This window comes from Pantherophis guttatus, chromosome 5 (genome assembly GCF_059756535.1).
Source record: "Pantherophis guttatus breed Tessera chromosome 5, ASM5975653v1, whole genome shotgun sequence".
In the NCBI taxonomy this organism is placed as follows: domain Eukaryota; kingdom Metazoa; phylum Chordata; class Lepidosauria; order Squamata; family Colubridae; genus Pantherophis; species Pantherophis guttatus.
In genome coordinates this window covers 96,077,237-96,104,199 of record NC_142067.1, presented here as the reverse complement: position 1 = coordinate 96,104,199, position 26,963 = coordinate 96,077,237, and the positions used below count along the sequence as shown (strand labels likewise).

The window sequence follows — 26,963 nt, the reverse complement described above, 5'->3', positions numbered from 1 at the left end:
TATTATTATTATTATTATTATTATTATTATTATTATTATTATTATTATTATTATTTAATCTTTAGTGAGATTCACAGCCTTTGAGGCCGGTTAATAGCTCAGCAGCTCGAGCCCTAACCAAGGACCTAGGAACTGTTAAGGTATCGTCGGAGGATGTAAGCTGTTCCGAGTAAGGTGGATTTTTGTAGAGTCAAAATGTTCAAGTCCGGCAAATTTAGAATTTCTAAATAGCGGGGTAGCCCTTTGGGTATTGCTCCAAGGGCTCCAATTACAATCGGGACAACACACGATTTCTTTTTCCACAGTTGCTCAACTTTAATTTGCAAGTCCCGGTACTTTGTGATTTTTTCTTGCTGCTTATCTTCAATCCGTGCATCACCAGGTATTGCAATGTCAATGAACCATACTTTTTTCTTTTCAACTATTGTGATGTCAGGTGTGTTGTGGACCAAGTGCCTGTCAGTCTGAATCCTAAAGTCCCACAAGATCTTGAGTTTCTCATTCTCTAAAATTTTCTCAACCTGATGTTCCCAGTGGTTTTTGCTGTACTCAAATCCAAACTTCTGGCACAGTTTCCAGTGAATGATCTTAGCAACACAGTCATGGCGTTGTAGGTAGTCAGTTTGTGAAATTTTGCTGCACCCACTGATCAGGTGGTCGACTGTCTCATCTTTCTCATTGCAGAGGCGGCATTTGCTGTTGGTGGTAACATGTTGAATTTTTGCCTTCATGCAGTTTGTGGCTAGGGCTTGTTCTTGAGCTGCCAAAATAGAGCTTTCTGTTTCTTTTTTCAGTACTCCTGATCTTAACCAGTTCCAAGTTAGTTTCTGGTCAGCTTTGCCTTCAATACTTTTCAAGTATTGGCCATGCAGAGCTTTGCGTTTCCAATTTTCAGCTCACTGCTCAATTACTTCTTTCTTATATTCTGCTTTTGTTTTAGTTGTCTTTAAAAGGCCTCCTTTATTTACTTCCTTAATCATTGCTTCTTCACTTTTCTGGATGTAATCATTCAAGCTGCGTTTTTCTTCTTCCACAGTCTGCTTTACTTGTAGGAGTCCTCGACCACCCTCTGCTCTTAGTAAATATAATCGGTCAACATTACTTTTAGGGTGCAAGGCATGATTCATTGTCATAAGCTTCCTTGTTTTTCTGTCCAAATTGTCTAACTCCATCTGGGTCCAGTCAATTATTCCTGCAGAGTATCTAATCACAGGTATAGCCCAGGTATTTATGGCTTTTATGATGTTTCCTCCACTCAATTTGGACATTAATATCTTACGAATTCGCCAAATGTACTTGGCTGAAGTTGATTCCTTGACTTTATTATGCATTAAGTCAGAGGCTTCTAAAATCTCTAAGTACTTGTAGCCTTCTTCTGATTTTACTGCCTTTATCATTTCTTCATTCTCTAGTTCTATTCCATCTTCTTCTATGATCTTGCCTGCTTTGGTTGCTATTGTTGCACATTTGTCAATTCCAAACTGCCTACCGATGTCTTGGCTGAATTCTTTTGTGTTTTCAATTAATAAATTCAGTTCAGCTTTTGTTTTACCAAACAGCTTCAAATCATCCATGTACATCAAGTGCAAAATTTTCAGTCCTTTCTTTGCAAGTTCATATCCACAGTTCATCTTCTTCAAAATGATTGTCAGTGGTAGCATTGAGAGTATAAAAAGTAGAGGTGAAAGGGAATCACCCTGGAAAATGCCTCATTTAATTTCAACTTTACCCAGTTCTTCTTCATTAGCCATAAGTTTTGTTTTCCAGACGTTCATTTAAGATTCCATGAATTTTTGTATGTTGCTGCTGATGCCTAATATTTCCAGGCATTTCTTGATCCAGCTATGGGGAATTGAATCAAACGCTTTCTTATAGTCTATCCAAGCCATGAACAGGTTGGTTCGTCTTTTCTTTGAGTTCTTTAGGATTAGCTTGTTGATCAGCAATTGATCCTTTGTTCTTCTTGAGTTTTTGCAGCCTCCTTTCTGTTCTACAGGAAGCAAGTTATTTCTTTCCAGGTATCCATAGATTTGGTTTGCAATGATACCAGTAAGAAGCTTGTCTGTTGTTGGCAAACAGGTGATTGGCCTATAGTTTCCAGGGTTCTTTCCTTTTTCTTTATCTTTTTGGATCAAAAATGTCCTTCCAGTTGTCATTCATTCATCATTTTCAGGTGTTTTTAGGATCTGGTTCATCTGGGTTGCAATCTTTTGTGCAGACTTGTAAGTGCCTTTAACCAGAAGCCATGCAGCTCATCCAGTCCAGGTGCACTCCAGTTCTTCATTTTTCTTGATTGTCTTTGCACCATTGCTTTTGTTTTTTTCACGTCTTCCATTTTATGCCTTTAATAGAGTCCTCAACCTGTTTGATCCATTTTGCATTTCTGTTGTGCTTCTTGTTGTTTTCCCACAAATTCTTTCAGAATTTCAGAGCTTTCTCTTTATCAGGCTTTTCATTTGTTGTTACTCTGTCTCCACTTTCTAAGCTCTTATAAAACTGGTGCTGATTTGCTCTGAGTTTTCTCAGAGTTTTCCTTGAACTGAGATACTCAGTTTTCATACCTTTTAATCTTTTCAGAATGGCAACAACCCTCTGCTTCAGCTCTTCAATTACTACTGCAATCTCCTTATTCCTCAGATCGTATCTTGCTTCCAGGCTGCTTTTGACCTGCTTGTTCTTTAGTTGACCTTGCCTTAGGTTCTTCAAATTGCTCAAATCTCCATGTACTTTTTTGATCTTCAATTCTAACCGAATTTTCCACTTAGGCTTCCCCTTCTTGCCTCTTTGGTTCTTTTGTATTTTCAACCCCAGTTCTTTGGTGGTTATGACGGCTGCTGCATACATCAGTTGGTTTGTTTCGGCTAGTGTAGTGGTTCGAATAGTTTGCACAGCCTCATTGACCTTGTTTAGTACATTTCTCAATTCTTTCCGGTTCACTTGGTTCAGCTTTGGCAAACGTGTTCTTTCGGCATCTTCCATTTGGTGCTTTATTTTTCCAGCTAATTGAGCACTATCTGTTGGTGTTTGTTTTTTAGTGCTTCCTTGTTCTTTATCTTCATCCATTTCAGTATCCTCTTCCTCCCTTTCTTCCTCAATTTGCTTTTGAGTCTGGAAATCATTCTTGATGTTACTCTTCTTTGTTGATGTACTCAGACCATTAATTGCTTTCTCTTCTATTGCTATTAATTCTTCTGTAGTGAAAAATTTGTGGTTTAGGATTACATGTCATTGGTCCATTAACCTTTGTTCACTGGTGTCACAGTCCATATGGTTCACTTTCCAAATCTGATGCATTCGTTTTTGAAATCCATGTTTTGCTGGCTCAGACTGATAGTAAGCTTCCATAATAAAGGTGTTTTCTTTCCTAGTCCAGATTTTTCGCTTTTTGGGTTTTTCTTCCAGTAGCTTGTCAGCTCCATGCCCTGGTTGCCATTATTATTATTATTATTATTATTATTATTATTATTATTATTATTATTATTATTATTATTATTATTATTAATTCTTTAGTGAGATTCACAGCCTTTGAGGCTGGTTAATAGCTCAGCGGCTCGAGTCCTAACCAAGGACCTAGGAACTGTTAAGGTATCGTCGGAGGATGTAAGCTGTTCCGAATAAGGTGGTTTTTTGTAGAGTCAAAATGTTCAAGTCCGGCAAATTTAGAATTTCTAAATAGTGGGCTCCAAGGGCTCCAATTACAATTAGGACAACACACGATTTCTTTTTCCACAGTTGCTCAACTTCAATTTGCAACTCAAGATCTTGAGTTTCTCATTCTCTAAAACTTTCTCAACCTGATGTTCCCAGTGGTTTTTGCTGTACTCAAATCCAAACTTTTGGCACAATTTCCAGTGAATGATGATGATGATGATGATGATGATGATGATGATGATGATGATGATGATGATGATGATTATGATTATTATTATTATTATTATTATTATTATTATTATTATTATTATTATTATTATTATTATTATTATTATTATTAACAACATTAATCAAATTTATATAATCCTAGTATTGATATACATGTTTGTTTTAAAGTAGTTATTCAATATTTCAATCTTCCATTTTAATGCCCATGATATTATTAAGCGTATATAGTAATACCATCTTTTAGGTTTCCTCCGCATGAGTAGAGTTCAATTTTTGAGTAACATAAGAATTATATGTCACCGGGGGGAAGGGGGCATCAGGAGTTTAGCTATGGTTAGGTGGGGCATGGCCAAAAAAAGGTTGGAAACCACTGGATTCATGTGTATAAGAAGATTGCCTTTGTATATACGGATGGGAAGAACTAAAGATCTATAAGAAGATTAATTTTTGTCATGTGATAACAATTTCCTCTATCTCTTTATTGCCCAGAATTGGTTCTTAGGATTTTTGCAGCCATGATCAGGGATCCCTAGTTATGGTGAAACTATTTTGTGATAAGAAAAGGATCAGCTATGTAATCTGTGGACATGGAAAAAGTATAGAGTATATCTATAATTAACAAATCAAGACTATGAGTCTGCAATTTTGTCTTAAACATTTAACAGGAAAGGAATCAGAGGCAACATTATTTTCTTCCTAGAATAATATGAAAGAGGCTTCCTTTCTTCAACTCAACTTCTTGGAAACCAGCCTTGCAGAGAAGCACATTAAACTCAGTTGTTGACCGTTCTTTCCCTTCAGTGTAGAGCAACATTAACAAGGAGTAGATGTGGGCTGCTAAAGGCCCTCTTCTGTCTTCATCAAGAAGAACTTCCACTATTACGACACAACCACCTGTTTCAAAATATATTTCAAAATATATATTTAGAGATGAGAAAATGCTGCTACAGTACTTATTTCAACAGCCCAATAAACATTATATAATATTTTGAAAATGCCCAAATTTTATGTTATGAATCCTTCTTTCAAATATATTTATTCTTGCCAATAGACAATACGGACCAATTTGTTGTTTTTGTTCTTGGACATTTTGTCAATTTGCAGCTTTTTTAAGTACAGTATTCTCATTTCATTCATTCATTCATTTATTAAATTTTTATACCGCCCCTCTCCCAAAGGACTTGGGGCGGTGAACAGCCAGGATTAAAAAACATACAATATAAACATTAAAATACTTTAAAACATAATTAAATCTATATTGGCTTCTCCCAATTTAAAACCCCTTACCCATAAAATTAACCAATTAAAATTTTTAAGCCAGCCCGGCTTGCTGAAATAAAAAAGTCTTCAGAGCCCGGCGAAAGGTCCGGAGGTCCGGCATTAGTCGTATCCCTGGGGGTAGCTCATTCCAGAGGGCGGGTGCCCCCACAGAGAAGGCTCTTCCCCTGGGGGTAGCTAGCCGACATTGCCTGACCGACGGCATCCTGAGGACACCCTCTCTGTGGGAGTGTATTGGCCGGTGGGAGGTTATCGGTGGCAGAAGGTGGTCTCGTAAATAACCGGGCCCTAAGCCATGGAGCGCTTTGAAGATGAGAACCAATACCTTGAAGCGCACCCAGAAGACCACCGGAAGCCAATGCAGCTCGCGCAGGAGAAGTGTTACGTGGGAGCGCCATGTCGCCCCCATAAGTACCCGCACGGCTGCATTCTGCACCAGCTGGAGCCTCCGGGTGCTCATCAAGGGGAGCCCCATGTAGAGAGCATTGCAGTAGTCCAGGCGGGAAGTGATGAGGGCATGAGTGATCGTGCATAAGGAGTCCCGATCCAGAAAGGAGCGCAACTGGCGTATCAGGCGAACCTGTAGAAAGCCCCCATGGCCACGGCCATCATATGCTGTTCTAAAGACAGCCATGCATCCAGGAGGACACCCAAGTTATGCGCTGTCTCCGTGGGGGCCAATGTCTCACCCCAATAGCCAGCGATGGCACCAGCCGGCTATATTGGGACGCCAGCAACCACAGCCACTCAGTCTTGGAGGGGTTGAGTCGGAGCCTGTTCCTCCCCATCCAGACCCGCATGGCCTCCAGGCACCGGGACATCACTTCAAAGGCATCATTGGGGTGGTCTGGAGGGGAGATGTACAGCTGGGTGTTGTCAGCGTATAGATGGCACTGCATCCCAAAATCACAGATGATCTCACCCAGTGGCTTCACATAATTGTTGAACAGGAGAGGCGAGAGGACCAACCCTTGCGGCACCCCACAAACCAAGTGCCTTGAGGTCGACCTCTGCCCCCCAGACTGCGACCGGTCGGAGAGATAGGAGGAGAACCACTGTAAAACAGTGCCTCCCACTCCCAACCCCTCCAGCCGGCGCAGCATGATACCATGGTCGATGGTATCAAAAGCCGCTGAGAGGTCTAATAGGACCAGAACAGAGGAGCAACCCCTGTCCCGAGCCCTCCAGAGATCATCAACCAACGCAATCAATGCCATTTCCATGCTGTACCCGGGCCTGAAGCCGGACTGGAACAGATCTAGATAGAGTTTCATCCAGGTATTGCGGGAGCTGTCACGCCACCACACTCTCAACAACCTTCGCCAAAAAGCGAAGGTTGGAAACTGGACGATAGTTTGCCAAAACAGCTGGGTCCAGAGAGGGCTTCTTGAGAAGGGACCTCACCACCGCCTCTTTCAAGGCGGGAGGCAAGAAACTCTCACTCAAGGAAGTGTTTATAATCCTCTGGAGCCTCCAAGGCTTTCCTCAATCTTTTGTAGAAATTGACCATGTAAAGTTTTTCCTTGTCAAAATTCTGTTTGTGTTTCATTAGATTATATTATAAAGGTAAAAGTTTCCCCTGTCCAGTTGTGTCTGATTCTAGGGCGGTGCTCATCTGTTTCTTAGCCAAGGAAGCCAGTGTTGTGCAAAGACACTTCCATGGTGATATGGCCAGCATGACTGTACACTGAGCTGCATAGAATGCTGTTACACTCACACTGAAGTGGTACGTAATTACCTACTTGCATTTGCGTGCTTTTGAACTGCTGGGTTGGCAGGAGCTGGGGCAAGTAAGAGCTCACACCTGATCTGTCCCCGTCCACACACACACACAAACACAGCCAGCCGAGGGTTAAGGAAGCACTTGGCACACACCCAGGTCTTTATCTCCAATTTGGCAGCGATATACACACCGTCTGCCAAGTGCTTTATTTCCACAGAAACAGAAAGATAATATACTCAGCGTACAAGAGTCCAACAGAAATAAATATTCCTCTCAGCAGTTTCGGACGATGCTTTAGTGACTATCCAAGGTTTATTTTTGTTCATCACAGGGATCACTGGCCACCACCCTCTATTATATAGTCTCTGGGGTGTGGTCCAGTGACTCAGTTCTAATCCCTAGCACGCCTCCTGAGCTGCTGCAACAGTTTATCACGCCTTCGGAGGCGTGCGTCCAGGAATGATGTCTCTCCTTCACTCTCATCCGAGACACCTGTTTCCCGGCTAATCTCCTCTCCCTCGGCCGGCACCTGAGACAGTGCCAGAGGGGAGGGGCCTGGAGAGGGAGGCCTGGCTGACTCCTCTTCCTCATGCTCGGAGCTTTCTTCCTCCGATGGGATAGGCTCAGAGGGCGGGGCCACAACAACACCATTGCGTGGCACTCAGATTTCAAACTCTGGCTGTCAGCTTTCCAGGTAACAAGTTCAGCATTTTTTTTTATTTTAAAATATATATCAATATCAATACCTGAACACATGGCTTCTGGGTATAATTCATTTTGATACAAACAGCAATAACAACAACAACATTAATCAAATTTATATAATCCTAGTATTGATATACATGTTTGTTTTAGAGTAGTTATTCAATATTTCAATGTTCCATTTTAATGCCAATGACATTATTAAGCGTATATAGTAATACCATCTTTCAACCTCTAATTTTTCAATCTAATTATTACGTATATTCTATTAAATAAAAATTATGTCTGCTAATATTCCTCCTATTTCTTATTTCTACCTCTATTTTAACTTCTAGTCAGGTCTCCATTACTAATCCTAGTGTTAAAACACTTGTTTATATTAAGACATAGTCCTTCATTACTAATGAGAAGGAAGGATTCACTGGAGAAGAGCCTAATGCTGGGAACAATTGAGGGCAAAAGAAGAAATGGACAACAGAGACTGAGGTGGCTGGATAGAGTTACTGAAGCAGTCAGCGTGAGATTAAATGGACTTCTGGGGGATGGTAGAGGACAGGAAGGCCTGGAGGAACGTTGTCCATGGGGTTGTGATGGATCGGACACAACTTCGTGACTAACAGCAACAATGATACCATCTTTCAATCTCCAATCTTTCCATCTATTACTTTAAATAAAGCTGTGTATTCTTATTTCTGTCTCTATTCTAGTTTTTAATCAGACTATCATTATATTAGGGAAAAAAGAAAGAAAAAAAAGAAATAATTCCTTTCTATCCATCATCTCTTTCCCATTTTAATACATCAATTCTTGTTCGTTTTTTAGCTTGCCTCCCATACACTTCCCTTGGATATTTGCCTCTATCAGCATCTATGTCTTCACTCTTCAATCTGAATATTTCTCCCATCTCTACCCTCCTAAGCTGCCAGGTCTCCAAAGTGTCCACCAAAACCCCTATCTCCCTTTCAAAAATATCTTGCAAGTTATCCGATTTAATTTTTAAATCTCTTAAAGTATTTTTCCCTTGGTTTACTTTATCAGTCATTATTATCTTTATCATCTTCTCCTTTTATTTGGTGGTTTGTCTGTTCCATCTTTTCCTCCATTCTTTCTGCTGTCTACTTTCTTTCCTGGACTCTTTGATTTTCATTCATTATCAGTTGTAGGATATTTTCTGTTTTCCCACTTATGCCTTGCAATAGTCCCAAAACAATGGTATTATTCAAGTCCAATGTTGCTCTTCAGAAGGTTCAATAATCATAGTCCTTTACATCTCAGAATTATTACTCAGTTCCATTTAAGTAGTCCAAGCAGCTTCCACAAATCAAAAGTCACTTTACTTTACTTAAGAGTTTTCCTTATTCTCACAATAAAGTCTCCAGTAATCATAAAATAGATAGTTATAGAACAGTAAGTCTCACCACAGTTCTCCAGATGAATATTGCTATGATATGGTATATTTTCCATTCACCAGTAGATGGCACCTTCAGCTTAGGTTTCAGCATTGTTTCAAGTCTGATAATCCAATTTTGGTTCAATTTATAAAAGCAAAGTTGGTTATTCAAGTAAATAGTTCCAGCATTTTATAATGCCTTTCCAAAATAATACCTACCCAGTTTAAAAATCCAATTTTCTATGTTTTAAAGGGTTTAAAAGATCTTTAGCTTTTCACCCTTTAGTTCCTTTCTTTCGGGTCTAGGACTCGGCATGGGTGCACAGAGACTCACTCCTCACGTCCAATCTTGCTGTGACGTCGGCCGGAAGTACCAAGCTCAGCATTTTTAACCGCTGAGTGATTACTCCCTCTTATATTATACTATAATATAATCTATCAACATTCATGCTTTATTTCCAGTTATAAAGGTTCAATTTGTAAGTTGCATCAGACTTGTTATTGGCTGCCATATATAATCAGCCAATGCGTCTACTTCTTTGACAATTTGTTTGACTTGACGTAAGCTTCTGCTTTAATTTATGTGGGCATAATTATCAATATTATTATGGGGTTGTTAGATAGTAAAAAGTCATTAGTTTTATTGTTTTTCAGTCCAAATTGTCCAGTTCAGCTTATGTCCAGTAAAAATTCCAGCAGTGTATGGGACTGTATTGATGGATTTGGTGGTGTTTCCACTTTTCAATATTGTCATTAGCAATTTTCTCACTCTCTGGATGTATTCTTTACTAATCAACTTTTTAATTTGTACGTCCTTAATGTTATCCAATTATTTTTCTTGTGGTTGGCTGCACAGTCAGCAGATGTTTAGACTGGATTAAGCATTTTTACACACCTATTATCTACCAAGGACTTGGGATAGGCAAATGTTGTTATTTGATATGTTGTTATTTGATGATGCTAAAGGTATTGTCTAAGGATGTAAGCATCTTCCAATTAAAGTTTCCTTTTGCAATTGAGTGATGATTTTATCAATTTTGATGATGTTCAAGTGGTGCTTCAGATCTTTTGGGATTGTACCCAAGGTGCCTATTAATATTGGCATAGGTTTCTATAATTTACATCTCACCATATTTTTTATGGGAGAGACATTCTTTGCCTGATTCCTCTGATGAAACCATCCAGTATGATTGAACCTTTGGCAGAGCTCTTGGTTTCCTCATAGCTTTCAAGCTCCCCAACCACATCAAAGTAGTGTCTCACTGGGGTTATTATTATTATATTCTTCCACCAGGAAGAAGCTATTACTTACCAATTTAGTCATTTTTACGGCAAGTGTAGAAAGATTGCAAATATATATCTAGGCAGTAGAGGCCAAGAAGTAGTAAAGAGTCACAAGGTCACAATGGGAGGTCCTATTAATTTGTACCACAGAAACTAAAATACGGATGAATCTGATCTGTACAACAAAGACCTTTTGGGTTATAGAGCAGAGATAGCTGGAAGAATCACTATGGAACCATAATTTATTCAGTACTGCAGCTGAATAAATTATTCTAAGATGCTAGTTGAAGGCCCAGGAGAACTGGGTGGTAAATTTGAAATGACACTAGATTTAGGGGAGTTCAAAACTTGAGCCCTGTGTGAACTTTGCCAGTTCCTTAGCAGATTTAACTTTCTATGATTAAAGAACACTTACCAGGTTTACAGGCCTGGTACACTTTATGTAACAGCTGCGAACATCTCTCGTCTGACCAGTCATGCAGAATCCTGGCCAAAATGTACAGGTCCGCTTCAGGAAATGGATCTTTAAAAAAATCACCTATAAAAGTAAAATCTCATTTAGCACCATGTCTTCCAGATTATTCTGATAGAATAATCTGTTCTCCCTTTAAAAACCACAGAATCCAATCTGCCTGTTGAAGTTTCTTGTGCTTAGCAAGACATGAGTTCAACCCATAAGGAACATTGCAACTTTTACCTGCATGGAAAGTGATCCGGGACTCTTCTGAAGACAAACAATGGTTCTTGGAGGCTTCCACTACTTCAGGGAGGTCAAAAATGGTCACAATACATTTTGGGTAGAGTGAAATTAATTCCTTAGCTAAGCCACCAAAGTTTCCTTAAATACACAACAAAATGTAATTAAGTAATTACATTTAATTTTTTTCTATGAAGCTACCTGCCTATTATTTCTCTACAGCTGCACATCAGATTAATTGTAATCAAATAATTTCAAAAATGAGACAAACTGCTTTCAAATTTGCTATGCTTCAAATCATGGATATCACATCATATGATGTTTTTCATATAATGAAAAATGAATACTAATAGGGAAAAAGAACAGAGATTGGGGTCAATTGATTCTCAACTTTCATATGGTTCTTCCAGGCTATAAAAATTCCTTAGGAAGGATGCACTAAATATTCAAAAGGTCCAAAAACTTTGGCATTTGATGCAGATTGAACAGACAAAAACTGAACATCGTCTCAAAGGGCACCAAATTCCACCTCATCTTCAGTCATGATCTCTTACATCTCCCAAATGTTCCCAGGCAAATCCAGTTTAAGGGTCCTTTACTCATCAGCCTGCTATTCTCTGATTTCAGTTCCTTCCCATCCTTGGTCAACACTGGAAAAGGGGAGGTGGAGATGACTGTTTTCTTTTCAGAACTCTCTCCTCTTTTCAAACATCTCTGCCAATTTCTCCATTGACTGTTATACCGTATCAGGTCAGAGTGACAGTTAATCATCTTTAAAACAGGACTAAAACAGGACTATTGGAGTAAATAAAATATGCCTTTGAGAGAAATCTGTGTAATATGTAAACTGGGAGAAAAAAAAAACCCAAGGTAAACTGATTTGAGGATAATGGTCAAAGGATTAAAATTAGATAAAATGTTGTTTTATAAAATATAATAAAAATGGAGTGGTATTGAATTGAAACTAAGAATAAATGGTGATAAAATTGTAAGGTAAACACTTAACAAGTGGTTAGAATATTGTAAAAATTATTTTGATATGACTTGTATAAGATATAAGGTAAAGAAGAATAAAGATATGTCTAGAATTGTTATGCAGATGTAAAAATGAGTGAAAGGGAATTTGAAATTAATTTTGGATAGATATAATGGATTTATATAGATGAAAATGTTAAATTTGAGGTAAAATTGTTTTTTTCTTAAGTTTTGAATTTCTTTTTTATCTTCTTCTTTTTTCTTTTTTTGTTTATTTATAAAAGATGTAATGGAAATTGTGAATTGAGCTTGTGAAAGGAATGTAAGCATGGCAACCATCTATGACCGGATCGAGATTTTTGCTCTTGAAAGTTATGTTTTTATGTTTAAATTTGAAAAAATAAATAAAAAATATTTACAAAAAAAAAAAAAAACCAAACAAACAAAAAAAATCACAGGACTATTTCTCAAAGCCTGCTGTAGATATCCCACAGTGGTTTTTTGTAATCTACGAAGGATTTCTCCTTTTCCAAATGCAGATGAAAAGAGTTGTAAGAGAGAAGTTAAGAACCCATCCAACCCATTGGCCCAACATGTGAAGAAGATGGCAAAACACTGGCTGTACTTACCACCCAGATCGCAAATGAGTGGGAACTGGGACAGATCAAAGGCAGAAAGCACTTCTCTTCCTACCACAGGCCAGAGCTCATTCATGAAATTGGAGAAGGTTTGTAACTTTTCCTTTGATCTAGAATTGAAATGAACATCTCTCAATATAACTTTACAAACTTCCTATAGTTTTTATGTATATGTTTGAATGAAATAAATTATTTTTACAGCATCACTTAAATGATGCTGATCAGGATTTGGAAAAATCTGCACGTGATATATTTATTTATTTATTTTATTCGATTTCTATACCGCCCTACTCCCGAAGGACTCAGGGCGGTGCACAGCCAAACAATAAAACACATCCATACAAAATTTAAAAGTAGAATAAAATCAAATTAAATAATTTTGGCTCCGACAAATTTAAAACCCCGAACTATTTAAAACCAATTTTAAAATTGAATGTATAAAATACTAAAAGATATTTATTTTATTTATTTATTTATTTATTGTGATTTATATGCCGCCTTTCTCCCTAGGGACTCAAGGCGGCTTACAAAATGACAACTTCAATACAAATCACAATACAATACCAAATTAAAATCAGTAACCCAATTAAAAAATGATTTAAAATTATACCAGTGTACCCCCAAACGGATCAGTTTAATTGGCGGAAGAGCCACGTCTTCAGCTCACGACGGAAGGAAAGAAGGTCGGGGGCTGTCCTGAGCTCAGTGGGCAATCCATTCCAGAGGGTCAGGGCTCCCACAGAGAATGCCCTCCCCCTGGGGGTCGTCAGCCGACATTGTTTGGCCGACGGCACCCTGAGGAGGCCGACTCTGTGAGAGCGCACAGGACGATGGGAGAACGGCTGGAGATGGTCCTGCAAGTACCCTGGGCCTAAGCCATGAAGGGCTTTATAGGTGAGCACCAGCACCTTGAAACGTATCCGGAGTGCCACCGGTAGCCAGTGCAGCTCACGCAGGAGAGGTGTTACACGGGAGTATCTAGACGCCACCGTAACTACCTGCGTGGCTGCATTTTGGACTAGCTGAAGCCTCCGGACACATCCCAAGGGCAGCCCCATGTAGAGGGTGTTACAGTAGTCCAACCTAGAGGTAACAAGGGCGTGAGTGACCGTGGCGAGGGCATCCCGGTCTAGGAACGGGCGCAACTGGTGCACAAGACGGACCTGTGCGAAGGCCCCCCTGGTTACGGCTGTCATATGGTCATCTAAAGACAGCTGAGAATCCAGGAGGACACCCAAGTTGCGGACCCTATTGGAGGGAGCAAGGGTTTCACCTCCGATCATTAAGGATGGAACCTCCAGATCCCGGGATGCCGGCATCCACAGCCACTCAGTCTTGGAAGGGTTGAGTCTAAGCCTGTTCCTCCCCATCCAAACCCGCACTGCTTCCAGGCAGTGGGACATCACGGAAAGGGCATCCCTAGGGTGGTCAGGGGTGGAAATGTAAAGCTGGGTATCATCAGCATATTGATGATACCTCACCCCAAAACCACGGATGATCTCACCCAGAGGTTTCATATAGATGTTAAAGAGCAGAGGGGAGAGAACCGAGCCCTGAGGCACCCCACAAGTGAGAGGCCTCTGGGAGGATCCCTGACCCCCCGCCCAAACAGACTGCAGATAGCCCGAGAGATAGGAGGAGAACCACTGTAAAACAATGCCTCCTAACTCTATCCCCCTGAGCCGCTGCAGCAGGATACCATGGTCGATAGTATCGAACGCCGCTGAGAGGTCAAGAAGCACCAGGATGGAGGAGCAACCCCCATCCCTGGCCCGCCAGAGATCATTTACTAGGGCGACCAATGCCGTTTCCGTGCTGTGGCCATGCCTGAAACCAGATTGGTAAGGATCCAGGTAGTCAGTTTCCTCCAGGAATTGAGGGAATTGCTGTGCCACCACGGACTCAACAACCTTCGCTAAAAAGCGAAGGTTGGAGACTGGACGGTAGTTGTTAAGTACGTCAGGATCCAGGTTAGGCTTCTTAAGGAGGGGCCGAACCACCGCCTCTTTAAGCGCAGTGGGAAAGACCCCTTCCTTTAGTGAAGCGTTGACAATAGCCTGGATCCAGTCTCCAGTCACCTCCCTGGCTGCCGAAACAAGCCAGGAGGGACAAGGGTCCAGTAAACATGTGGATTTAAAAATTAAAAATCTTTTATGAAAGAGGGAGAAAATTAGGACAGGCCTAATATATGGAGCAGTCCTGCCATTTTGGTGGACAACGTTATAATGTTCCTGAAAAAAAACCAGATTCATACAGGTACTCTAACTGCAAATCATGCTTTGTACATTAAAAAGAAATGCCTGGTTAATTAGATGTGCCACAACAACATTCCAGAACCATAAAAGAGAAGTTGAATATGGTGAAAATGAGGGGTCAAGAACATATGATAAAGAAAATAATGACACTGTTAAGTTTAATCATATTGATGAGTTGCCCACAAAAATCACTCTATTTAATGACCATTCTCTAAAATTAAAATGTTACCTGTAAATGATCTCAAAAGTCTTGTTTGAGGCAGAGCCAAATATTGATGGAATCTGATTTTTTCCTTTCCTAAAAGAATTTTAAAAAGAATTAAAAAACAAACAAACAAGAGAATCATCCTGACATTTTCTTCTGCATTGAAGTAGATCTTTAATGTCTTACAGAATAAAACCAGCTTATTTCTACACTTCTGCCTTTTTAAGGAAATCACAATTACAAATCTTTTGTTGTTTCTTTTTCTTTTTTGGAAAAAGTTCTTTTAATATTTTTGGTTTAAAAGATTATTTGGGAGCAATCCTAATTCAACAGGTTTATGAATTCACTGTTAATGGATTTGTAGAAAAAAACCCAATCTTTTTGTCTTAAGATTTACATTGGACAGATTAGCTCAAAATTCAGTCATTGGGTTTTGTCCGACTTTTCGCAACCCCATGGACCATCGTACACCAGGTCTCATGTCCTCCATTGTCTCCCAGACTTTGCCCAAACTCATATTCATTGTGTCGATGACACTACCTAACCATTTCATCCTTTGCCATCTCCTTCTCCTTTTTTCCTTCAATCTTTCCCAATATCAGGGTCTTTTCCAATAACTTCTCTCTTCTCATTTGGTGGCAAAAGTCAAGTGATTCATTTCATTGTAGAGTTTCAATGTTGTGATCAGGGATCAACATTGTCCAGAGATATTTCACGAGAAGAGTCCTCCACTCCTCTGCTTGCAATAAAATACCTTATGCCACCAGACTTGAAATTTTGGGCTTGGAGTTGTATTGTGTTGGGGGGGGTGCACTGAGGGAGTTCAACCAATATCATTGTACATATGTTGTGCACTGACAATAAAGATTTGAAACTAGACAACTTAGAACTTCATCGTCTTCAGTCAGACCTAAGCGTAGTACTTAAATTCATCTGCTACAATGTCCTACCTGTCAATGAATACTTCAGCTTCAACCAAAACAATACAAGAGCACACAATAGATACAAACTCATGGTAAACTGCTCCAAACTTGATTGCAGAAAATATGACTTCAGTAACAGAGTGGTCAATGCCTGGAGTGCACTACCCGACTCTGTGGTTTCTTCACCAAACTCCCCAAACTTTAACTTTAGACTGTCTACTGTCCACTGTAGACAGTCCTAAGAGGTCTTTAAGGGGCATGCTTAAGCGCACCAGCGTGCCTACCGTACCTGCCCAAATGGTTCCTTTTATTCATATCCATTTCATGTATTCATAATCATGTTTATACTTGTATCTGTTACCAAATACCTGCTTGACGAAATAAATAAACAAACAAAACATTCTAGTAGTTAACAAATAAGATGAAGATTGGAGTGATATATAGGTAGTCCTCAAGTTATGACCATTTGTTTAGCGAACTTTCAAAATATGGATTGAATGAATGGTACTTATGATTTGTCCTTGGAGTTCCAGACATTATACAATCTATTAGTGATCATGATGTTTCCTGTCAGCTTCCTACAAGCAAAGTCAATGGGAAAGCTGGCAGGAAGCTGGAAGTCGCGATCACATGAGGCTCTTGCTTAATGATGCATGCAGTCCTCATAACAATGTTGGCAACTGAAAGTGCTAGAATTGCAGTTGCTAAGCAACATGATCACATGGCATCATACTTTATGATTGCATCACTTAGTGATAGGAATTCCAGTTCTAACTGCTGCTGGCAGTTGTAACAGGGAATATGTTGACATTTTTCTATTTTAAGAACTGTGTAACAGCCAAAAATGTTTTATGTTTATCCTCATTTCTGCTGTTTTTTCTTTGAATTTTTTTCTTTGCAATTGCTACTTTTCATTTTACTTTAACTTAAACATGCCTCTTATGAGTTAAATTACTTTTATAAGGAAAATTTGAAATTTTTTTGATTGGCAGACATCTAATAATTATTGTTTTCATATAAATAAGAGCCTTGATAGTACACTGGTTACGCACCCTGTTATTAACACAGCTGCCTGCAATTTACTGCAGGTTCGAATCTCGCCAAGGCTCAAGGTTGACTCAGCCTTCCATTCTTTCTAAGGTAGGTGAAATGAGGACCCAGTTTGTGGGGGCAATAAGCTGACTTTGTATAAATATACAAAAGTATGAAGGCTATTGCTTAACGCATTGTAAGCCGCCCTGAGTCTCCGGAGAAGGGCGGCATATAAATCAAATTTAAAAAAAAAAATTACAATTTTATTTTTTAGAAGTTATTGACTTAGTCTACAGAATAAATATATAAACAATAAATCATCTGGAGAAATCTCAAATTAAAAAAATCAATATGGATCAGTATCATTTTAAAAAAGTAAAAAAAAGGTTATTAAAATACACCAGTATTTTCATTGTTTATCTTATTTTTGTCTTTTGTTAAATCCCATAGCAAACATCTTAAAATATCATTCAAGCCAGTAACTCTTTCTATTTGCAAAAAGTTACCTGTCTGTCACAAACTTTAATCTCAGTTATTCATTTTAATGAAATGACTCTATGGCATAACTCTAAATGTTTGCTTTTATAATTAGTTTTGTTCAGTTTGTCTTGTGTAACTTTTTAATGATGGAACCAATTAAAATAGAAGGAAAATTGTGAACAGCAACATAATGACTGTCCATAATTTACTATTGTTGTGTTTTCATTTTGGCATAGACGATGTAGAGATTTTCAATTTAATAAGAATTAATAAATGAGTCTCTTATTAAAAATGATACTGTTTTTAAGTGTCACAATAAGGATAATAGCTCCTTAAGTCAAGTTGGGCTCATGATGATTACATGAAGATGTTCATGTAGTTTTCTTGGCAATTGTTATGAAACATATTGTTATGAGGCATCAATTCTCTTCTGTTTTTTTTCTCTCTCACAATTTGGGTCACTGTTCTCCATAGATCTGGGAGTTGTGGCAGTTTCCCACCCAAGGAGTAATCAAACACAGCTCACTATAATTTATATAAGATCATTCATGATCAATCTGATTCTGCCAATGCTGGTATTGAACAATTAACACCAATTATGACTGTAACTTTGTTGCTTGTATCCTTACGATTTATAGTGACTGTTTCCTAATATGATTTGATTGCTTATTTGTACCCTATGACTATCATTAAATGTTGTACCTTATGATTCTTGATGAATGTATCTTTTCTTTTATGTACACTGAGAGCATAGTCTTCCGGGTGCGATTCAAGGTGTTGGTTACCACCTTTAAAGCGCTCCATGGCATAGGACCCGGGTACCTTCGAGACCGTCTTCTGCCACCAATAGCCTCCCACCGACCAGTCCGCTCCCACAGAGAGGGTCTCCTCAGGGTGCCATCAGCCAAGTTATGTCGGCTGGCGACACCCAGGGGGAGGGCCTTTTCTGTGGGAGCCCCAGCCCTGTGGAATGAACTGCCCCCGGAAATACGCAAGATCTCCGACCTCCGAGTGTTTCGTTGCGCACTGAAGACCCTGTTGTTCCGCCAGGCAGGGCTATCAACTTAATAATTTTAATTGGGGTATTTTAAATGTTTGGGGTTTTAAATCGGCCAAATCTATGTAATTATTTTAATTTTTAATTATTGTTGTGTGTTGTGTTTTTAAATTGGCTGTACACCGCCCTGAGTCCTTCGGGAGAAGGGCGGTATAGAAATAAAATTATTTATTTATTTATTTATTTATATGCACCAAGATAAATTCCTTGTGTGTCCAATCACACTTGGCCAATAAAGAATTCTATTCTATTCTATTAATTGGGGTTTGATTAAAGATTTCGATGTGCCTATGTAGGATCTTACAGCAATAGTGTAAATCCCATGTTTTGAAATGGGAGAAAAGAAACTCTAAAACAATCCAGATAGGCAGAAAAATGTCCTACTGCTTGGCTTTTCTAAAAGAAGGAAAATAAGAAAGAATCCTTTGATTTAAACAGGTAAATTCAGTGATGATGATCCAGTGGCATTGCAATTAAGGATGTAAATGTGGTAATGTCATATTCAACATCCAAATTGTGAAATTCCTTAGTTTATTGTGGGCAAGGATCTAATAATTCTGATCTTAAAATGATTTTTCATGTTCTTTATTTATTCTAGTTTATTAGCCCCCTGCTCAATCTGTTTACCTCACGGCATCAGGCAAATATTGCATTGATGGATACACAACTTCAGAATAGAACTTCATGGAATAATACTGAGACTTTGGGCTTGATTTGGCCAGGTAGAGATTGGTAAAGTCTGTGTTTTGATAAAGATCTAAAAAAGAAACAAAAATTACAGGTATCATTGTATGTAACTGTCTTTCGAGTCACTACAGGCATACTTGCATGATTGTTTTAAACTACTTTAAAAACAAATTATGCGGTATTTATGTCAATCGTATCACAATAATATGAGAGTAAATTTGGTTCAATGGTGAAGGAATCAGACTAAAAACTTGGAGAGTACAGATACAATTGTACAGGTACAATTGCCACAATGGAGCCCAAAATTTCTGTGGCTAAGTGAGATATTTGTTAAATGAGTTTTACCTCATTTACAACCTTTCTTCTCACAGCTAAGTGAATCGCTGCAGTTGGTAAGTTAATAACATGGTTGTTAATTGTAATAGGCTTCTCCAGTCGCAAAAGGTGATCACATGACCCAGGGGCACTGCAATCTTCATAAATATGAGTCAGCTGCTAAGCATCTGAATTTTTATCACATGACCATTGGGATGCAACAGTTGTTAGTGTGAAAAATGGTCATAAGTCACAATTAAGTAACTTTGAACAGTCACTAAATGAACTGTTGCAAGTCGAGGACTCCCTGTATAAGTTTCTGTCCCAGGTTAGTCACGAAGCTAGCTGGGTGACCTTAAGCTAGTCACATTCTCTCAGCCTTAGGAAGGAGGCAATTTAAAAACCTTGCCAGAAAACCTACAGGGATCTGTCTAGACTCTAGGCAGTCTCTGAGCATCAGACACAATTGAATGCAAGAAAAAAAAATCATAATGATATAATCACAAGTGCAAATAATCCTGATTTTTGGGGGAATAAAACTGATCCCTAAAACAAAGAAGGCACACAATATGACATTCCATAGATCTGTTGCATTGTTAAATCAATATGTTACGTACAGTCACTCATGCCCTCGTCACCTCTCGTCAGGACTATTGTAACGCTCTCTACATGGGGCTCCCCTTGAGGTGCACCCGGAGGCTCCAACTGGCGCAGAGTGCGGCCGCGCGGGTGGTTATGGGAGCAACGTGGAGCTCCCATGTAACACCTCTCCTGCGCGAGCTGCACTGGCTCCCTGTGGTCTTCCGGGTGTGCTTCAAGGTTCTGGTTACCACCTTTAAAGCGCTCCATGGCTTAGGACCTGGTTACTTACGGGACCGCCTACTACCATCAATAGCCTCCCACCGACCAGTACGCTCCCACAGAGAGGGGCTCCTCCAGGTGCCGTCGGCCAAACAATGTTGGCTGTCGGCCCCTGGGGGAGAGCCTTCTCTGTGGGGGCACCAACGATCTGGAATGAGCTCCCCCCAGAGATACGGAGGATTCCGGACCTGCGCACCTTCCGCCGCGAGCTGAAGACACTGCTATTTCATCAAGTTGGCCTCACCTAAATCTTCTCCCTTTTAAGTGTAAATTTTAAATTTTTACTGTATTTTAAAATATGGGTATTTTAAATTATGGGATTAATTCAGCCATATTTATTTAATTCATTTTATTCGATTTTAAATTTTGTATATCTATGTGTTTTATTTCATGGCTGTGCACCGCCCTGAGTCCTTCGGGAGTAGGGCGGTATAGAAATTCAATAAAATCAAAAAAATCAAAAATATTTAAAAAAAATACCTATTGGCCAGTGGAGTATTTTGAAATTATAATGTTTTTCTTGACAAACATGTATTTATATTGTTAACTAAATTAGTATTAGCATATTGTATGATGCTAACAAACCCATGCACAAACCAAGTTACTATATACCATATCAGCTTTCTGGCCTGTGATTTCCAGAAGACCTCTTTTACAAACTCTTGGATCTGTCAAACTCCAGAGGTGCAGCCACATATTGCCCACCATTATGGAATAATTCTTGGACATTCCAGTTGCTTCCTGCTTCTCACAGAATTACCTTTGCCATCCTTCGACTCCAACGTCAGGAGCTTTAACCCCACACAGGCCTCCAGCAGCCTCTGCATCCCAATGGGGCTGGTGGTCAAACATTCAGCAAGAGTTGTGGAAGACAGCGGTTCCCCTGATTCCCTCAGGAGATCAAAGACACCCAGCTCACTGGCAGTTGAAATTATCTAAGAAGAAGCAGAGAGCAGGAACAAAGCCATGGGCAGTTCCCTCAGTTCACATCCAAACAATTGCAAAATCTGTTCATGTAGTTTATTAAAGAAGAAATCAAGCAGGCCTACACATGTTAACCATCCCCACCAGCTATTGAATAAGAGGAGAAAAGGCATTATGTACAGATCCATTCATTTGTGGAGTCAAATTCTCCCTGTGCTGAATAAAACAACTAATATTCCTTTCTTATACAGATTTGGGCTTTGCTCAACTTATTTATGGACTTATACCCATAGACACAGAGAGAGTGGGGGAGGGAGGGGGGAAGGGGAAGAGAGAGAGGGGGGGAGGGAGAGGGAGAGGGAGAGGGAGGGAGGAGGAGGAGGAGAAGAAGAAGAAGAAGAAGAAGAAGAAGAAGAAGAAGAGGAAGAGGAAGAGGAAGAGGAAGAGGAAGAAGAAGAAGAAGAAGAAGAGGAAGAGGAAGAGGAAGAGGAAGAGGAAGAGGAAGAAGAAGAAGAAGAAGAAGAAGAAGAAGAAGAAGAAGAAGAAGAAGAAGAAGAAGAAGAAGAAGAAGAAGAAGAAGAAGAAGAAGAAGAAGAAGAAGATCTCCACGATCTGAGGAAACCAAATGTATTTATTTTGGATCCCACTTCCTAAAATGGACCTTTCAGCCTTGAAGGCTTCTAGGACCATGACTGGTGATGTGTTCAACCACCAGAAAGGAAGATAGTTAGAAAGTGCAGCATCTTGGTGGAGAAGAAAGGGGAACAGAAAGACAGATGTCTCATCATACCACTATGATTCAAACCCCAGGTTTTTAAATGTGCTCTATAACAGGGGTCTCCAATCTTGGCAACTTTAAGACTTGTGGACTTTAAGACTTGTGGACTCAGCAAAGCTGGCTGAGGAATTCTGGGAGTTGAAGTCCACAAGTCTTAAAGTTGCCAAGATTGGAGACCCCTGCTCTATGCTATTATTGGAGATATCCAAGCGGGAAATAAACTGAAGGAAAGAATATGTGATCCTACCTGGCTAAGGGGGAAAAAAAGATTCTACATATGATATATTCCATTGGGGAAGCAAAGCTTATGGCATAAAAAAATGATGATTCTGCCTCTTTCTTACTGCCACAATAATTTGCTTTGAGGAACTGAACTGTGGATTGGGGAGAGACATATACTGGTGAAAAGAAAGTACTAAAACGTTTGCATTGGAAATTGAAAGGAATAATAGCAGTGACCTTAGTTATTGTGAGAAATTTTAAGGAGTATTTGTTTCTTTTTAAACTGCTTGGTCTCGACCTTTGAAGAAGAAGAAAAACAATAAAGCTTTAAATTGGAGTGGATTAAACAACATTTGAACTAGACATCATTTGGAAATAAAAAAGGAATCAAATGGACTTGAATTTAAATTAAATATAAGTTAAAGTAGTAATAATTCTTAAATTGAATATATAGAGTCTTGGATGTATGAGAAATTAATGGATATGCTTAAAAGTGTGCGGGAATCATTAAAGGGTGATAAAAAGTCAGAAACCTTGTTAGAATACACAAAAGAGGAAAAAATATAAATGAGAAGCAAGAAAATAATGTCGAAGGAAAAGCAATTGAAATTAAAAAGTTAGATGATTACACTGGGATTTACAGTGACAAAAATCAAAATGATAGGGGGGGAATATCCCCCCAAAAAAACTCAGTTAAAGGGAAGAGAGGGAAATGGAAAAAGACTGGGTGAAAACTTGGGGACAACTATGTGACGAATAGACTTAAAAGTTAGAGAAAGGATTCAGGAGAAAAGATAAAATAAATATAAAAAGAAAAGAAGAAGAAGAGAAGGGGAGGGGAGGGGAGGAAGGGAGGAAAACATTAAGAAGTGGAATTTTGGAGAGACCAAGGGAAAATGGTTAAAAGGGGAAGAATAGTGGAGAGGAGGCTAAGCTATATATTAGTAGAAATAAGGGAACTGTGTTAATAATCCGGTCACAATTCAAGGTGTTGGTTATTACCTTTAAAGCCCTACATGGCTCAGGGCCAGGTTATCTTTGAGACCGCATTCTGCCGCATAGCTTCCAGCGACCGGTAAGATCCCACAGAGTTGGTCTCCTCCGGGTCCTGTCAGCTAAACAATGCTGGCTGGTGGGCCCGCGGGAGAGGGCCTTCTCTGTGGCTGCCCCAGATCTCTGGAACCAGTTACCTCCTGAGGTCCGGACCATCCCCACCCTATTGGCCTTCCATAAAGCGGTGAAGACCTGGCTTTTCTGGCAGGCCTGGGGTCGTTGATCTCACTCTTGTGATCTGGCGAGATCCGGCTATGAATGGTGTGAATGAGTTTTAAATGGTTTTAATGTTTTTAATTTTTAAATGTTTTTTATAATGATTTTTTAAAATATATTGTGAGCCGCCCTGAGTCTTCGGAGAGAGGCGGCATATACATTTAATTAATTAAATTAAATTAAATATTAGTAATTGTATGTAAGAAGCAAATATGATGATGTATATTGTTTATTGTAAAATGGACTAGCAGATGAAAATAATTCAAAGTTAAGAGATAAAAATGAAATGTTAACTAATTCATTAACATAATTAATTGACATTATTTTTAGCTAAAAACTGTGATGGAGATTTTGAGAAATATACTTAATAAATGGAAAAATAAGATATGGTGAATATTATCCATAGAAGATATTAAGATAAAAAACAAAAAAGAAAAATGGAATTGATTACAAAAATTAATATATAACTATGTTAGGTGTTCTAAATAATTGATGTTAGAATAGAAATTAGGAATTAGGGCGGACAGTGATTTTGGGTATTATGTACTAAGAAGAGATTAAGATAAAATGTGGAAGGTTAATTAAGCTAAAGGATTTTAATGTAAGAATTGAATAAGAAATAATGTTAAGAAATTAAGACTTGAAGGGCGGATGGTGATACTGTTTATATATTATATATAGAAGGTATTAAGACAAGATAAAAAACATAGGGAAAAATAATACTTTGGCAGTAATTGAATATGCAAATTGTGTTGGGAAACAAAAAAGAAGATTTGAATAGATTATAAAAATTAATATATAACTATGTTATAAGGTGGATAAGATGTGACCGAGTCAATACTCTGTTCATAAAATATGTATCAGAAAGAAAAAATCAATAAAACTTGTTTAAAAAAATAATTTGCAGAGTTAAAAAATTGTTTAATGCTTTATGAATACTAATTAAACCAATACAATAATAAATATTGAACCTCCTATTATAGTAAACATTGCTGAAACCCCACATTTAGTATTCAGAGTTTCCTTAAAGAAATTCAACCAAAATTTATCAAATAAAAGGAAATCTCAAGACTTAGATGCAATATTAGATATAGGACAGATCTAGATTTTGTTGCCAGATTAAGAATTAAAACATGCAGGAAAGTATACAATCACTAGATTATTTAGTAAATTGGCTGGGAGATTTATTCATGGAGAATCTTGCAGCAATTTAATAGCTGACTCTTTCATTACAACATAAATTTTGGTGTTTCTATTATTTTCAAACCATTAAGAAGCTGAGAAATGGAACGTCTTTTGTAATTTCAAAGTTGAGAGTTCATATTTGGAAGTATTAACCCACCTTACCTTGAAAGTTGTAAATGAATGCTGATAGCTAAACAATGTTCGAATATTTTCGATTTCTTCTAATGAACTCATTGTTCTTGGCTTCTCTCGTTGACCAAAAGGACCTTCCTTCAGCCAAAATACCTGGTATTCCTGAGTGTAAAAATGGCAAAATATAGGTGTCTATAAGATGACCCAGGATAAAGTATGGAAAGCATTATTAAAGAGAGAATAATGCCACACTTGATTGGACTTTTTTCTTTTTTTTCTTTCTTATTCTTTTTTTGTTCCTTCCTTCAGGGTGTCTGTCCCCTGGTTCTCCATATCTGAATTGGGGAAAGTAGTGTCAAAACTGTTCAGAGAATTTCCCTTTAAACTATTTGAGAAAATGGGAAATGATGAGAAAGGGGAAAAGGCAGAAAGAGAAGAACTGGCCTTTTGTTGCAGGAAAATATGTAGGAATTAAGTCTGTGTGTACAACTAAGGAGCAACGTCTTTTAGAATATGGAAATTGTGAACATAGTAAAAAGAATACATTTCTCTAAGAAAGCTATAGGAAGTGAATTTCAGAGAATTAGAAAATGCTAATATGCTAATATCTATGTTTAGAGCGTTAGAGAAAGATCGGGAGAAGTTGAGAATGAAACTAAACACCTAGTTTCAGAACAAATGTTTAAAAATAGAACTTTAAGATTTAAAGAGGTATTTAAAAGATGCTATACCCAAGACTTAATATATCAAAATAAACTTAAAATATTATCATTGCAATAATTATATGCATACACTGTAGAAAATCTAAAAATTAGAATTATTTTTCAGTTTAAATATTAACCTATCTTCACAAATCAAGACAGGAAAATTCTAGGCTATAAAAATGAATTAAGTATATTTGGAAATTAAATGTGTGATAATATAATAGAATGGTTTAGATTAAGATGCTAGAATAAATATTTTATGTTCTGATTTTTAATTTTAAAGGATGTAATGAGAAATTGTGAATGGAGCTTGTTAAAGAAAGGTAAGCGATTGTACCTATCTATGACTGGATCGAGACTTCGTTCTTGAAAGACATATTTTATGTTTATGTTTGAAGAAAATAAAAAATATTTTTAAAAAAAGACAGGAAAATTCTAGAAATTATGTTAGGTAGAAAGAATAGCCTTAATTGCCATCTGCTTTTTCCACCTACTTTTCCTTGATTATTACACAGTCTAATTGTAAATTTTTTCTCTAATGACTTTGGCAAAGCTGGGGTAATTCCATACAAAGAAAAAGCCTTAAAAATCTGGATAGAAAATCTGAGGTTTAGTAGCCTCTTACAGATACTACAGTCCATGTATTACATAAATGAAGTGCTGAGTTTAGTGGATGAAGTCTTACCCACAGGACAGCTGAGCAAGGAAGATTCCAAATCAGTCTTTCATGAGATGCTCAGGATAAACTTCAGTTTCAAGCAAAGGAAAAGAAGTCAGAAAAAGGTGTATATATCTGCAGAGCACTAGTGTCTTCCAGGAATTGCTTAATTGACCTGCCAAGCCAGTTCTTATCCTGGCAGCTCTTCATTAAAGATGTCAGAATGGGTGGTGGCAATAAACAGATTATTTTGGGGAAACATTTGTTTTAACTATAAAAAAAGAATTATGGTATGATATTAGTTTGTGTTCTGACCCAGCCTTAGTAGAACCAAGAAACAGACTCCTTGTCCCCTCTTTATTTAGCTACTGTGAATTCATGGCATTCACACACACAAAAATCCAGGCAATAATCCTTCCAAAGGTTAATTGCAATAACAGACCTTATCAGTCCTTGGATAATTGCCAGGCCAAGAGCTTTATATTAATTCTTGGCAAGAAGCCTCTGAGGCATGAACCATGATAAGAAAATCTTCCCAACAAAATAGGACCTGTTGTCTCCTGCAACCACCACTCCCCTTTTGCTTCTATTTATTTCCCAGCAAGGGAGGGGCCATTAAGTGTGCCTTTCTTCTTGAATCGGCCCCTGTTCAATGCATACGTGCATCTGAAACGGGCCCCAGCTGTTCTTCTTTCCCACTTATCTCTGAC

General features: G+C 38.4%; 1 protein-coding gene across 4 annotated transcripts in view; it reads right to left on the bottom strand.

Annotated features, from left to right (window-relative positions):
- Positions 1–26,420, bottom strand: part of LOC117658084 (acetylserotonin O-methyltransferase-like) — a 37,328-nt gene extending 10,908 nt beyond the window's left edge. The window contains exons 1-9 of one of the 4 annotated variants that reach the window (XM_087895357.1): positions 26,281–26,420; positions 24,922–25,053; positions 21,142–21,316; positions 19,146–19,275; positions 15,051–15,119; positions 12,558–12,676; positions 10,954–11,094; positions 10,672–10,794; positions 4,523–4,773 (exon numbers count right to left, since the gene is read on the bottom strand). In XM_087895357.1, coding sequence (XP_087751483.1) covers positions 4,565–4,773; positions 10,672–10,794; positions 10,954–11,094; positions 12,558–12,676; positions 15,051–15,119; positions 19,146–19,275; positions 21,142–21,316; positions 24,922–24,993 — 1,038 coding nt within the window. In that variant the 5' untranslated portion in view covers positions 24,994–25,053; positions 26,281–26,420 and the 3' untranslated portion in view covers positions 4,523–4,564. Of the gene's footprint in view, positions 1–4,522; positions 4,774–10,671; positions 10,795–10,953; positions 11,095–12,557; positions 12,677–15,050; positions 15,120–19,145; positions 19,276–21,141; positions 21,317–24,921; positions 25,054–26,280 lie in introns of those variants that run through there. The other 3 variants (XM_087895356.1, XM_087895359.1, XM_087895358.1) reach the window with 3 other exon arrangements.
- Positions 26,421–26,963: the final 543 nt, after the last annotated feature.